This window comes from Pipistrellus hanaki, assembly GCF_964339955.1.
Source record: "Pipistrellus hanaki genome assembly, chromosome: 5".
Lineage (NCBI taxonomy): Eukaryota > Metazoa > Chordata > Mammalia > Chiroptera > Vespertilionidae > Pipistrellus > Pipistrellus hanaki.
In genome coordinates, this window is record NC_140507.1 from 48,825,597 (window position 1) to 48,840,098 (window position 14,502).

Genomic DNA, 14,502 nt, shown 5'->3' on the forward strand with positions numbered 1-14,502 from the left:
CATGTAACAGAAAAACTCCAGCAAGGTGGCTTACATCAGGTAAAAGTTTATTGTTTTCTCGTGATCTGGAAGCCTCGAGAGGTGGTCAGGCAGTGGCTGATCAGCTGCTCTCTGTTGTGCTTGGTTGGCCTTCCTAATCGCTTTAGGCCCCAGGGGCCTGCTCCTGTTCACCACACTGCATCGTCTTTTGTTGTAGGAACACTGTCTGGAGGTTATGCGCCATTGTGGCTCACATACCATTGGGCTAAATGGAGTGGCATGGTTACACCTAGTTGCTAGGGAGGTTCAGAAATTGCCATCTTTTGTTTCCAGACATCCATATGCTGTTCTAATAGTTGGAGAATCTATTACTGAGAATGAGAGGAGGGTGGCTGGTGTATGTGTGGGCGTGTGCATGCGTCTGTCTGTGGGCGTGTGGGCGTGGGCGTGGGTCTGTCTGTCTGTCTCTGTGTGTGTCCAATTAACCATTGCTGCTTTCATTATCATTGGTTAGATGAATGTGTGCTTCATTTTCCTCCCCTAAATTCACTAAAAGATTACTTTGACTATTTCAGCTAAAGTAGTGTTTTTAACCACACATGTCCTTAAAAAAAAAAGAAGAGATAAACCCACAGATTAGGAAAAAACACTTGCAAGTTATATAGCTCATAAGGCACTTGTATCCAGAATATATAAAGAATGCTTGTAACTCAATAATAAAAAGTCAATTAGCCCAATTAAAAGTGGGAAGGTAGATATGAGTTAGAAACTTCTTTAAAGAAAATATATGTGGCCAATAAGTACATGAAGCGATTCTTAACATCATTAGCCATCAGGAATGTGCAAATCAGAACCACAATAAGTTAGCACTTCACACCCATTCGGAGGGATATAGTGAAAAAGTCAGATAGTAGTGTTGGCGAGGCTGTGGAGAAATTACTGATGGTAGGAATTTGAAATGATGTAATTGTTTAGGAAAACAGTTTGGCAGTTCTTCAAAAAGTTAAGCATAAAGTCACCCTATGACCTAGACATTCTACTGGCTGTATGTGCAAAAAAAAAAAAAAAAAAAAAAGAAAAAAGAAAAGAAAACCTATTTCTACATAAAAACTTGCACATGAGTGTTCCTAGCAGCATTATTCATACCAGCCAAAATAGTAGGAGTGACTCAAGTGTCTACCAACTGATGAATGGATAGATAAGATCCTACAATCAAGACCTGTAATAAAAAAGGAATGAAGAACTGACATGTGCTGCAATGTGGATGATCCTTGAAAACAGCATGCCACGTGAAATAAATGCGTCAGAGACCACATATGTATGATTTCATTTATATGAAACATCCAGAACAGGCAAATCCATGTAGACAGAAAGTAGATTAGTGGCTGCCTAGAGCTAGGGGGCTTGGACAGAAGTGGACAGTGACAGCTAATGAGTATGGTGTGGTTTTTTTTTTGTGTTTTTTTTAAGGGGGGAGGGATGATGAAAACATTTCAACATTGATTTTGATGTTGGTTATACAACTGAGTGAATGTCTTTAACAAGCCATTGAATTGCATACTCGAAGCAGCTACAATGTATGGTGTGAATGATATCTCCATAAAAGTCGAATGAAAGGGAACACAGCTTCAAACGAATACTTAACCATAACTAAAACAAGGATCTTAAAAATGACTATAAACATTGACTCAGGGCCAGCCACACTTCAGACACCAGGGGCTGTGGAACGGCCGTGTCACTCACAGGAGGCTGTGGGGGAGTGTAGCCGGGAGCTGGTTTCCCCGTGACAAGCTGCAGGCTTTCAGGAGAGGCTGCTTTCTTCTCTGAAGGGGTGAAACCTACTCCCACCTCTAACAATTGCGTTATATAATGTGCTTTTAGCTTGATTGGCAAGCTTGCCACATGTCCCATTGTGCTGTGACCCCCACACATTTGCCTGATAAATAATTATCATTCTTTGAAATTCTCCCACACATCATATTCAGGCACTGCTGAAAGAAAATGTGCTTCTTCCCATTTCACTCTCATTAATCTGACATTTCAAATATCATATTTCGGTTTGATTTTTTTGCCCTGTTCCTGGTATCTCGCTCTTGGAAGGATGGCAAGATACTTTTTTACCTTTGTAATTCACCTCTTTATATTTTAACGAAAATGGGGGGAAGATGAAGCCTCCTGTGTGTTTGAAGCATTGTGCGTTTCGGAATGCTTTTATACCAGTGACTTTATCATCTGTGTGCATGGAAGTGTACCGTTTGTCACTCTGAAAGGGTGAGTTAAGAGCGTGTTGCTTCCAGAAACCCATGCAAGTGGACTGAATAATAAGAATGTTACTGTAGCCCTCGCCAGCCTGGCTGGGTAGATAGAGCATCGGCCTGTGGACTTGGGGGTCCCAAGTTGGATTCCAGTCAAGGGCACGTGCCTGGGTTGCGGGCTCGATCCCCGGTGGGGGGCGTGCAGGAGGCAGCCAATCGATGATTCTCATCATCGATGTTTCTATCTCTCCTTCTCCCTTCCTGTCTGAAATCAATAAAAATATACTTAAAAATATTACTGAAGCACATTAGCTGTCGTAGTATTTGTATTTTAGTGCATGGCGTTTCGGCACCGAAACAGTCGTTCACTATGATTGGCACTGGTTGCAAGACTAAACCAGACACTGAAAGGTCCAATCTTAGAGAACTTACAGACCTGGAGGGTTTACAAACAAATAGTTCAAAAATCTCTTTAAGGTACTTTGGGAGCTGAGAAGCAATTGGGAATGGGGTTGGCTGAGAAAGCTTTACTAGAAAAATTGATCGTTAAATTGAATTTTGAAGATTTAGTATGTGTTTGGAAGCTCAGAGGAAGTGAGGCCCAAGGCAAAAGGAATTATGGAAGTCTTGAGAAAATAGGTTGAGATAATTCTTTAAGTCAGAGGTTCTCAACTGTGAGCGATTTTCTGTCTGGGAACCTTTCTTTTCCTTTTTATTGCATTTATTGGGGTGATACTGGTTAACAAAATTTTACAGATTGTCACAGCTGGGATGGGGAGGGAGGGACTGGGCAGGCCACTGGTGCTGACATCTCGTGGATGGAGGCCGCAGTGCTGCTAAATGTTTAGTACAGGCCAGCCCCCTACAGCAAAGGGTTATGTGGTCCCAGATGTTAGTAGCGTTGCTGTTGGGAAGCCCTGCTTTCAAAGCATTAAAGACCAACATCTCCAACAAATGTGTGTGGAAGCAAATGGAACTGTACTGTTTTCTTTTACGTGAATATATTTATGAGGCGCATATTTTAATTAAAAAAGTGTAACAGTAGCTTAATTAGTTATAGTTAAGGGGATGACTTAAAGCCAGATGGGAAGGGCTGGGTGTGGCTTTGTCTTGCCAGGAATGCTGCATCTTCCAAGAACTCTGAGATTTTAGGTAGAGAGAATAGGAAAGGAAGTTATTTTTTAAGTAATTTACATGGGATTAGTAGAACATGGAACAAATAGAATTAGAAACAGCATTTCATGTATATAGACTACTATGTTTTTCAGAAGGGTAAGAATTTGCCCTATAGATGATGATGTTGGTAGTGGATACTGAAAGCCACATTTATATTGCTTCTAATATTTAAATAGAAGTATAAATTGACATTATTGTGAATTTGTTCTTAAAATGCATGCTGAAGGATATTGGAGTCTGGGTCATGGAAAAGTTTTTAGCTTTTGAATAAAGCTCTAATAATTGTGGACATGTGTTTTCATTTCTCTTGGATAAATACTGTGGAGGGGGATTTCTGGGTCTGGGGTGTGTGTGTGTGTGTGTATACAGATAAATATGTATATATTTGTGTATTAGTATATGTATGTGTGTGTGTATATTTGTATCTATTTGTTTGACTTTCTAAAGTAGTTTTATCTTCTCACCAGCAGTGTATGAAAGTTCCAGTTTTCCACCCTCATACCAACTTTTCATTATGCATTCTTTTTTTTTAAATATATTTTTATTAATTTTTTACAGAGAGGAAGGGAGAGAGATAGAGAACTAGAAACGATGAGAGAGAAACACCGATCAGCTGCCTCTTGCATATCCCCACCAGGGATGTGCCTGCAACCAACATACATGCCCTTGACCGGAATCAAACCTGGGACCTTTCAGTCCACAGACCAAAGCTCTACCACTGAGCCAAACTGGTTTCGGCTCATTATGCATTCTTTCCCATTTTAGCAATTCATGGTTAGTGATGTTGATCACACCTTTCTTGTATTTTTTGGACATTTCTATTTCTTCCATTGTGAGGTGTCTATTCAAATATTTTGCTCATTAAAAAAATTATGTTGTAAGTCTTATTTTAAGTAACCTAGATACAAATGTTTTATCAAATATATCAATTGTGAGCATTTTCTCAGATCTGTGGTTTACCTGTTCATTTTCTTCATAGTGTCATTTGATGAGCAGAATAGTCTAATTTGGCTGAAATGGAATCGATGAGTTTTTTAAAACTTCATTGGTAGAACTACTTGCTCTAAGAAATCTTTTTTCCCCCCAAGGTTGCAAAGCTATTTCTCCATATTTTCTTAGAAAAGCTTTTTCATTAGTCTATGACTCATGAAAATTTTGAGGAGGATGCATGGGATGATCTGTGGAGGTTGAGTGTTACTTTTTTTTCCTTTTCTTATACAGATAGTATTTCTAACACCATTTGTTGAAAAGGGCTTTCCTGTCATTGAATTATTTTGGCATTTTTGTTGCAAATGATCTGTGTATGTATAGGTCTATTTCTGTTAATAAAGTCTCTATTCTGTTCATTGATCTATTGGTCTGTTCTTTTGTCAATTCTACACTGTTACTATTACTGTAGTTTTATCATAGTAAGTCTTAGCCAGGTTGTGTGATTCCTCTTTTTTTTTGTTTTTTTGTTTTTGTTTTAGTTGTAGTTTTGAAGTTGTTGTGCGAGGCAACAAGTTCATGTGTTTATGCCACCATCTTGGTTTCTCCTTTGGGTTTTTCTATGTATAGTATCACGTCATCTGTGAATTCTGTGAATAAGGACAGTTTTACTTCATCTTTTCCAATTTGGATGCCTTTTATTTCTTCTTGTCTGATCACTATGTCTATTACTTCTAGTACTATATCGTACAGGACTGGGGAAAGTGGGCATCCTTGTCTTGTTCCTGTTCTTAGGGGAAATGGGTTTAGTTTTTGCCCATTGAGTATGATGTTGGCTGTAGGTTTGTCATATAGGGCTTTTATTATGTTGAGGTATGATCCCTTTATTCTCACTTTGCTGAGAGTTTTTATCAAGAAAGAGTGTTGGATTTGTCAAATCCTTTTTCTGCATCAATTGATATGATTAAATGATTTTTGTCTCTCATTTTGTTTATGTGATGTATCACATTCATTGATTTGCGGGTATTGTACCATCCTTGCATCCCCAGAATAAATCCCACTTGGTCATAGTGTATAATCTTTCTAATATATTGCTGAATCAGCTTTGTTAGAATTTTTGTTGAGGATTTTAGTATCTATGTTCATTAAGGATATTGTCCTATAGTTCTCTTTTTTTGTGTGGTGTCTTTATCTGGTTTTGGGATTAGCGTAATGCTGGCTTCATAGTAAGTGTGCCTTCCTCTTGAATTTTTTGGAATAATATGAGGAGGATAGGGTTTAGTTTTTCTTTGAATGGTTGGTAGAACTCCCCTGTAGGGCTTTCAGACTAGGGCTTTTGTTTGCTGGAAAATTTTTGATTGCTTTTTTAATTTCTTTGGTAGTTATTGGCCTATTCAGGTTTTTTTTATTCTTCTTGGTTGAGTGTTTGGAGCTTGTATTTTTCTAAGAATATGTCCATTTCATCTAGGTTGTCAATTTTGTTGGAATAGAGTCCATTGTTGTATTTTTTCATAATCATTTGTATTTCTATGGGATCAGTTGTTACTTTACCTCTTTCATTTCTGATTTTGTTTATTTGGGTCTTCTATCTTTGCTTCTTGGTGAGCCTGGTTAAAGGTTCATCAATCTTGTTTATCCTTTCAAAGAACCAGCTCTTGGTTTTGTTCATCTTTTGTATTTTTTTTTGTTTGTTTTTATGCCATTTATCTCCGCTCTGATCTTTATTATTTCCTTCCTTCTGCTTATGCTGGGCTGTTTTGTTGCTCTCTTTCTAAGTCATTGAATTTTATGGTTAGATAATTTATTATCATTGTTTCTTGTTTTTTGAGGTAGACCTTAGAACTATGAACTTCCCTCTCAGAACTGCTTTCTGTGTCTTATAGATTTTGGATTGTTGTATTTTCATTGACATTTGTTGCCATGATGTTTTTTATTTATTCTTTGATCTCTCTGGTAACCCAGTCATTGTTTAATAGCATGCTATTTAGCCTCCAGATGTTTGATTTTTTAAATTGTTTTTATTGTAGTTGATTTCCAGTTTTATGCTACTGTGATCTTCGAAGATGATTGATATGATTTCTATCTTCTTGAATTTGAAGAGACTTTGCCCATGTCCCAATATATGGTCTGTCTTTGAAAATGACCCATGTGCACTTGAGAAGAATATATATTCTGTGGCTTTGGGGTGAAATGTTCTGAAGATGTCAGTTAGTTCCATCTGATCTAGTGTGTCATTTAGAATTGATCTTTCTTTGCTGATTTTTTGTTTAGAGGATTTGTCCAGTGGTGTTAGTGGGGTATTAAAGACCCCTACTATGACTGTATTGCTGTCAATTTCTCCCTTCATATCTCCAGAAGTTTTTTTTTTTTTTTAATGTATTTGGGTGCTCCTATATTGGGTGTGTATATGTTTATCAGAGTTATATATTCTTGTTGGGTTGCTCCCTTTAGTATTATGAAGTGGCCTTCCTTATCTCTTGTTATGGCCTTCACTTTGAGATCTAATTTGTCAGATATAAGTATTGCTACCCCAGCTTTTTTTTTTTTAAACTTTCATTTGCTTGAAAAACCTTTCTCCATCCCTTTGCTATCTAGTCTGTGTGAGTCCTTTTTTCTGAGGTGGGTTTCATGTAGACAGACAATAATACTCTGCAATTTCTAACTTATGAAATCAATAATCAGTAATCTTTTAAAGAAATATAAAATTTTACTTACATATATGTATTTCCACACATATATACTAGTATGAGGTGTGTGTGTGTGTGTGTGTGTGTGTGTGTGTGTAATTTTTTGGGGGGTCTTTTCTTTTTTTATGCCAACATGTTTATTATCCACTCTGATTTTCTTCATTCTTTTAAGAACTGAATTTTTAACTTGTGCCATTTCCCTGAAGTTCTTTAAGCTAAATTAATTTGAGCATTTCTTGTAATGCAGGACTACTGGAGAAGAATTCTTAATGTTCTGTCTCTCCGAAACTGTCTTTATTTTGCCTTCATTTTAGATGCATATATAATTCTACAATGATAGTTTCTTTCCCCTTAGCACTTCAAAGAAGTTGTACTATTTTTCTCAGGCCTCCATTCCCCTTCCTCCCCCCCATGGCTAGTCATCCATTTTTCTTATTGTTTCCCTATATGTTATCTTTTGCTGCTTTCAAGATTTTCTTTTTATGATGTGCCTAAGTGTGTTTTTTGTTTGTTTGTTTGTTTGTTTATTTTATCCTGCTTGGGGCTTATTCTATCACTTTTGGAAAATCTTAGCCATTATCTCTTCAAATCATTCTTCTGCTCAATTTTCTCTTTCTTCACATTCTAGGATTCTGATTACATCATGTTAGACTATTTGATACTTATTTCAGACAGACCTGAAGGATTTAATTGGTGGAAGGGACTGAGTGACAAGATGGTGAGGCTGATGCCACTTAAAGAAAATTTTTATTACTTAATTTCTGAGACAATAAGCCGGGTCACACCATAAAGACCATGTGGGCAAACATCAGGTTTAGGCCAGGAGTCAAGATTGGCTAGTTTGAATAATATTGGTGAGCACTGGGCTATAGGGGTGGTTTCTGGTTGTCTGGTACCTGGCCATGGGGTAATGTAGGGCAGGGGAAATTGGGTTGGTGGGAATTCAGTAAAGGGAATGGTTGTGATATAGACTCAGGCTTGGTTGGTTTGCATATGAAAGGTGTCCTCCTGAAGTCTTCATCATTATTTTATTTTCCATTCCTGCATATCCATTTGTCTCTTTTTAATAGTTTCCAATTCTTTGCTGAAATTCCCTTCAGTTTATGCATGCTGGCCACTTTTTTAGGTTTCTGTCTGATATCTCCCCAGTCCCATATCTGGGTTATTTCTAGGTTTGGTTCTCTTGACTTAACTCTTCCTCTTTTGATGTTGGGTTACATTTTCTTGTTTCCTTGCTTGCCTTGTATTTTTTTTTTTTTTTTTTTTTTTTTGGTTGAATGCCAGATATTGTGTGTAAGAGCTTAGAGACTAAAGTAACATTTATACCTGATAAAGAGCTTTTCCATTTTCCCATCAGGCTACTAATGTGCAAAGCTGTCACTTCAGTTGGTATTGAGCTGATTAATAGCTTTTCTGCCTAGTATTCTTTTGTAATATTAAGAATTTTCTGGCAGAATCTCCTTATATCTGAATAAAACTGAACAGAGAGAGACCGACCTTTGGTCCTGAGAATCAAATGTGAAGGAAACAGACCAAATAGTTAACTGTGCTGTCTTGGAAGTGGAATTAGGATGGGGTGAAAGTGACTTTCTGGTTTTGTAACTACTATGTATTTCTTTCATAAATAAAAATTTAATCATTGCTACCACCTCTTGCCCATTAGGATGGCTTTTCCACACCACACAGTTCTCCAATGCTTTGCAGAGACCAACTGAGTGTCCTACAACTGAACTCATTCTGACAATAACCAGAGTCAGCACAGATCCCACCAATTAGGGGCTCAGTCCCACAGGCCTGCCCTCTCCCAATTTGGGGGCCATTTACAAGTCCAGGTAAACACCTGTGCTTTTGGCTGACTGGTTATAAATTGAGGGTTACCATGATCCCCTTGGGTTCAATAATAAGTTGGGCCCTGGCCAGTGTTGCTCCGTGGTTAGAGCATTGGCCAGTTTACCGAAGGGTCTCGGGTTCCATTCCTGGTGAAGGGCAAGTGCCTGGGTTAAAGGCTTGCTCCCTGGTTCTGGTCAGGGCTCCGGCAAGAGGCAACCAATTGATGTGTTTCTCTCAAATGAGTATTTCTCTCTCTCAAAATCAATGGAAAAAATATCCTCAGTGAGGATTAACAAATAAAAAAATTATTTATGTATTGGGAAGAGGATATTTAAAATCTACAGAAGAGGATATTTAAAAATCTGTAAGTTAACAGCCAGACAGAGAGATATATTGGACAAAGTATGGGAGGCGGGGCTTGGAGCTTCCATGCTCTCTCTGAGCATGCCACACTCCCAGCACCTCCGTGTGTTCGTCAGTTTAGAAGCTGTCCAAATCCTAGGGATTTTTATAGAAGCTTTCTTGTGTGGCAGATGATTGATCAAATCATTGGCCATTAGTGATTGAGCTCATTTTCCATCCACTCTCCTTGCCTAAGAAGGGTAGGAGAGGATAGGGCTTAAAGTTCAAAATTTCTGATCTTGTGGTTAGTTCCCTAAGCAATCAACCCCCATCATGGGGGTATCCAGGAGCCCCCAGCCTCATCATCTCAATAGTGTGCAAAAAGATACAGAGATTACAAAGGTTTTTAAGGAACTGTGTGTTAGAAAGTGGAATTAGACACCATATATATATTTATTATTATGTCACACCGAGCACTTCTGCTGCTGAGTGTATGCCCAAAAGAATTGAACACAGGCTTTTGAGATCTTTGTATGCCTATGTTAACAGCAGCCTTGTTTACAATAATCTAAAGGCGGAAGCATCCCAAGTGTCCATTGAGGGATGAATGGATGAGCACATGCATACAACAGAATATACAACAGAATATTTTCAGCTTTCAAAAGAAGGAAATTCTGAAATATACTCTATCCATGATGAAAATGGAGGATATTATTCCAAGTGAAATGACCAAGTCACTAAAAGACAAACACTGTATGATTCCACTTATAAGTGTTCCCTAAAGTAGTCAGATTAGACTCAGAAAGCAGAAGGATAGTTGTCTGGTGCTGGGAAGGAAGGAGAATGGGGAGTTCTTTATGGGTACAGAGTTTTAGTTTTAGAAGAGGAAGAGTTCTGGAGCTTAGCTGTTCAATAATGTACTTGAGTACATCAACTCAACCCTGTTGAACTATACAGGTTGTTACATTGTAAATCAGAAGAAGCCTTAATCAATAAGCCACATTTATTTGGAGTCCTTTTCATTTAGTTAGTCCGAGTAGGCACAGAGGAAATACTGCTTCTCAAATTCTGGGACCCGATATGGTGGAAGTCTTTCCTATTTATATGTTTTTCAGCTCTTTCTTTTCCAAATTTGGAATGAGACTTCCAGACCTTCTGAGAAAAAGTCCTGTGTGCTGGGACAGAGCCATGAGACCATATCTCAAGGCCTGGCCTGGCGCCAGCACTGACAACTCTGGGGCAGTTTATGGCCTCTCTGGAATGGGGAGTGGTCTTATTTTTCCCTATTATTTAAGCAAGCAAACGTTTACAGAAGCCAGAATAGCAGGGTTAAATTTTAAACAGCAGCTTTTACCGAAGATGAGGTTACTGTGCTTCAAGGTAACACGGTTAAGATGGTAAATTTTATGATGTATATTTTCTCCTAATTAAAAAAAAACACAAAACAAAAACAAACAAACAAAAAACCCCCACAAAACTTAGTCACCATCATAAAACATTAGAAAATGGAAAAGGAGATTTGTTTTTAGCAGCCGAGGAATAACCTGATTGTTTCGTGTCTTTCAGGCCCGGCGTGGCCCTGACCATGCAGGCGTTTTCAGAAGAGGAGAGGAAGCAGTGGCTGGAAGCTCTGGGTGGAAAAGAAGCTGTAAGGATAATCAGTGGTTGAGTTTAATTCCAAATCCCGTAGAGTTGTGTTCATTTTTCTGTTATTTTATAATATTTGTAAAAAGTTCCCCACTGAAACTGGCGCTTGAATTAATCTCAGATATGTTAAGAATTAGAGGAATTTGGCTCGAGACGGCAGCAGCACACACGAGAGTGGTGTATCATTAGTTTTTATTTTCGATTTTTCATGACTTGCCACTCTGATTTGCTCTGCCTGGGGAAGTCATCTGAGTTTTCCGTTTCTTCTCTCCTATCTGACAGTACTTTGGGTGATGAGCACAATAAAGGCTTGCAATTTATTTTTATCTCCGTGGAGGTGAAATAGTAAATACGAGGCAGGGCAGGCAAGCCCTATAAGCGACTGCTGTCATTATGTCGCTTGCTTTAACAACTTGTGATTTAGCCTACTGGAACACTGTGCGCAGTGCTATGCAGCCTTAGTGAGTGGGCCTGTGTATTTGGATCGGTTTGAGGAATAGAGTCAGGAATATAGATCCAGAGGCACAGAAATGCGGTCTGTTTGCCACTACTTTCATTTCAGTGGCCTTTGGGAGTTGAAATTGGGCAGATCGTGTGTTGAATTGGGGACTTAGGGTCATTATAGAAACAAATCTATATAGAAATAAATCTGTTGGCAAAGGCAGCCTCACCTTGAAGACATATATAACCCTTCTGTAAAGAGTAAAGAGCCAAGTAATTCATTCGAGATACACAGATAAAGGCAAGTCTGCAGAAAGAAATACAGTCATGCACTGCTGATATGCACCACATATGCTATGGAGGTCACACAGGATTATAATGGAGCTGAAAAATTCCCATAGTCTATCATAGCCTTTGTGATATATGACTCACATGTTTGTGCAGACATGCCTTTGTAACCAAACCTACTGTGAAGCCAGTAGTATTGAAGTATAGTCCCATTTACCATTACTATAGTAGGCTACAGCATCTAGGTATATGCTCACACAACGATACCATCACCTAACAATGGATTTCTCAAAACATAGCCCCTTTTGGTAAGTGGCACATAACTATGTCCGGCTGTGTATTTATGTGGCAACAGTTAAGGTACTGTGTCATTTTTGCAGGTGCTATATATGCCTTGCACATAATGGGGAAGTGCTAGAATTCTTAGAGGCAGCCTGGAGTGATCACCTACCTATTTCAGATGTGGTTATTTACATTATGGACCTGAGTCATCTCTGAATTAAGTAAAAACCAGGTTTTGGAAAAAACGAGCTTCACCGTATGGATCAAAATGCAGCAATGTCTCTGTCCTTCTAGAGTTGTAGGCTGAGCATTTCATATTCGCATGGACTTTCAAGAAGTTCCCTAAGGATTGTGATCCCTTCACCTTGTTTTTGCTCCCTCAGCGCGAGACGGAGTAGGCTGGCTGTCTCTACATTAGAGCACATGATGGGAATTCCTCAATACTACTGTACTTTTTGCAGGGTCCTAGGTGTGCCTACATTTTATTGATTTGTTAAAAATACTGTTTCTCCTTTTTTCTCTCTTAACCAGCTGCTCCATAGTTTTAATAGAGCCATCGTCCCAAGACCAGAAGGAAGTAAGTGCCAATTTATAAAACGAACTGTTTGCCTCCTTTTTCCACTAATGTTTTTGTTTTCATTACCGATGCCAGACTGTTGCTGGGTGCTCACTCTCTGCACCCCTCTCTGCGCTAGCCCTCCAGATACGATGTGTATTTTGCCTTATCCACTGTGGACCTGCTCAGATTTTCCTGGGCTTTTGTAACCCTCATTGATCCCATCTCTGAGCATTAAAATAAATTATTTCTCTACAATAACTTTCTCTAAAAACCCAAAATATATTCTGTCATTCACTTTGATATTTATTCTTGTAGCCACACATGAACACATAGGAGTGTCAGGGGTGCATCTTTGTAAGTTCCTGTTGGAAGGAGCTGCTTATCAGGTCTCTTATTGGCCACAGCTCCCTTATCCTTGATACCCTTTATCCTGAGAGTCTCTGCGTATGGCTCCACAAATAACATATCATGGCCCCTTAGAATAGAACAGTGACCAAACATACTCAGATGTTCTAGGACAGTGATTTTCACATGCATTATATGTATGCACTAGAGGAAAATGAAGTACTGCTTGGCTCTGTAGTCTGGATTTTACTGAGATAAACCAAACATATGATCAGATTTGCTAGATTCTTTATGAATTTACTTTTGATATCTTTGGATAAATTAAGACTGCATTTATCACATGTCCACCATTTGGAGATTATGTCACATAACGTACAATTTCAGAATTACCATGATGTGCATATCACTTGAGCCAGCATATGAATAAAATGGCATCTTTTCTAGCTTGGCCCTGGAAAGGGACAGTGTGCATGCAAGGTTGTAAATGTACTGCAGCATCTTCTTAACTTCTTTCTGCCCTCCTTTATCTTCCTCCTTTTCCTCTTGTTTCCCTCCCTCCCTTCCTCCCTCCCTCCTTCCCTCCCTCCCTCTCTCCCTCCCTCCCTCCCTCCCTCCCTCTTTTTTTTCTTTTTTCTCTCTTGACCCTCTTTACCTATTTTCCCCTATATTTCTCTTTTTTCTCCTTCTCTCTTTTCTTTCTTACTTTTTTTTTATAGAGAAATGGAAACAAGCCTTTAAAAAAGTTTTGCCAAAACAGAAAGTATCACTTGCATTTTCTCAGCAAACCACTGCCCGATTTTCCTCATTAAATTTATTTTCAAGCATTAAACCTGCAAAATTTGTATTCATGGGTTGTTCATGCTATCCCCGCTGAGAGGCAAGAGTTAGCATTACTGTTCCCTAGTTCTAAATGCAGAACTAAACTATTTGCTTTCCCTGTTTTCATTTTGACACAAGAATTGTCTTTTATTAAGTGCTCAAATATGCCAGCCTAATCCATAGGCAAGTGTCTGTATTAGAAAAAAAACTAATATTATATTTTCAAAATAATCTATACGAATCATCTGTTCTAAATTCATTGTGAAAACAATAAAATATTAAATGCTTAGAGCATGGAATAAAATATGAAATTCTTTTTGAAGCTCATGACCCAAATAATGTTTTAAAAAAGTGTTTCTTAAATATTTTTCCCTAGGTTTTAAAAAAATAGTGTATGTTATTTCTCCAACTGTCAAGTAATTTTAAAACCTTTCTCTTATATAACTTTTTAAAACCTCCACTGGTATATAATTTTAAAAGAAATTGTTGGAATTTTGGCAAAATGTATCTTAATTATTTCCATATAGCTTCCCTTAAAGGTTTTTTTTTTTTTTTTTTATCACTTTCTCTTCCATTGTTTGATATAAGTTGTATTTATTAATATAAACATTGTGTTAAGCTGGAAATTTATTGATACTGATAGTAAATGGCCTAATAGTCCAGTAAGTGCTCCTCAAAATATTTGAAATTGTCATTTACATTACTTAAACAGGGAATACAAGGCCTTTGACTTTATTTTTCTTAATAGGAAAATAAAAATTAAACTGAGTTTAAATAAATTTTCTTGTTTTTGTAAGGAAGAGAAATGCAAGTAATTAATTGTGGCCTTCATGTTTTATCACTATTCCTTTTAGGTGCACAGTTGGATAAAATGGGATTCACAATTCTCAAAAAGTGCATCAGTGCAGTTGAAACACGAGGTAAT

General features: G+C 38.0%; 1 protein-coding gene across 1 annotated transcript in view; it reads left to right on the forward strand.

Annotated features, from left to right (window-relative positions):
* Positions 1 to 14,502, forward strand: part of ARHGAP10 (Rho GTPase activating protein 10) — a 240,111-nt gene that overhangs the window by 112,397 nt on the left and 113,212 nt on the right. The window contains exons 11-13 of the mRNA XM_084884902.1: positions 10,763 to 10,844; positions 12,386 to 12,431; positions 14,432 to 14,497. Coding sequence (XP_084741028.1) covers positions 10,763 to 10,844; positions 12,386 to 12,431; positions 14,432 to 14,497 — 194 coding nt within the window. The remainder of the gene's footprint in view (positions 1 to 10,762; positions 10,845 to 12,385; positions 12,432 to 14,431; positions 14,498 to 14,502) is intronic.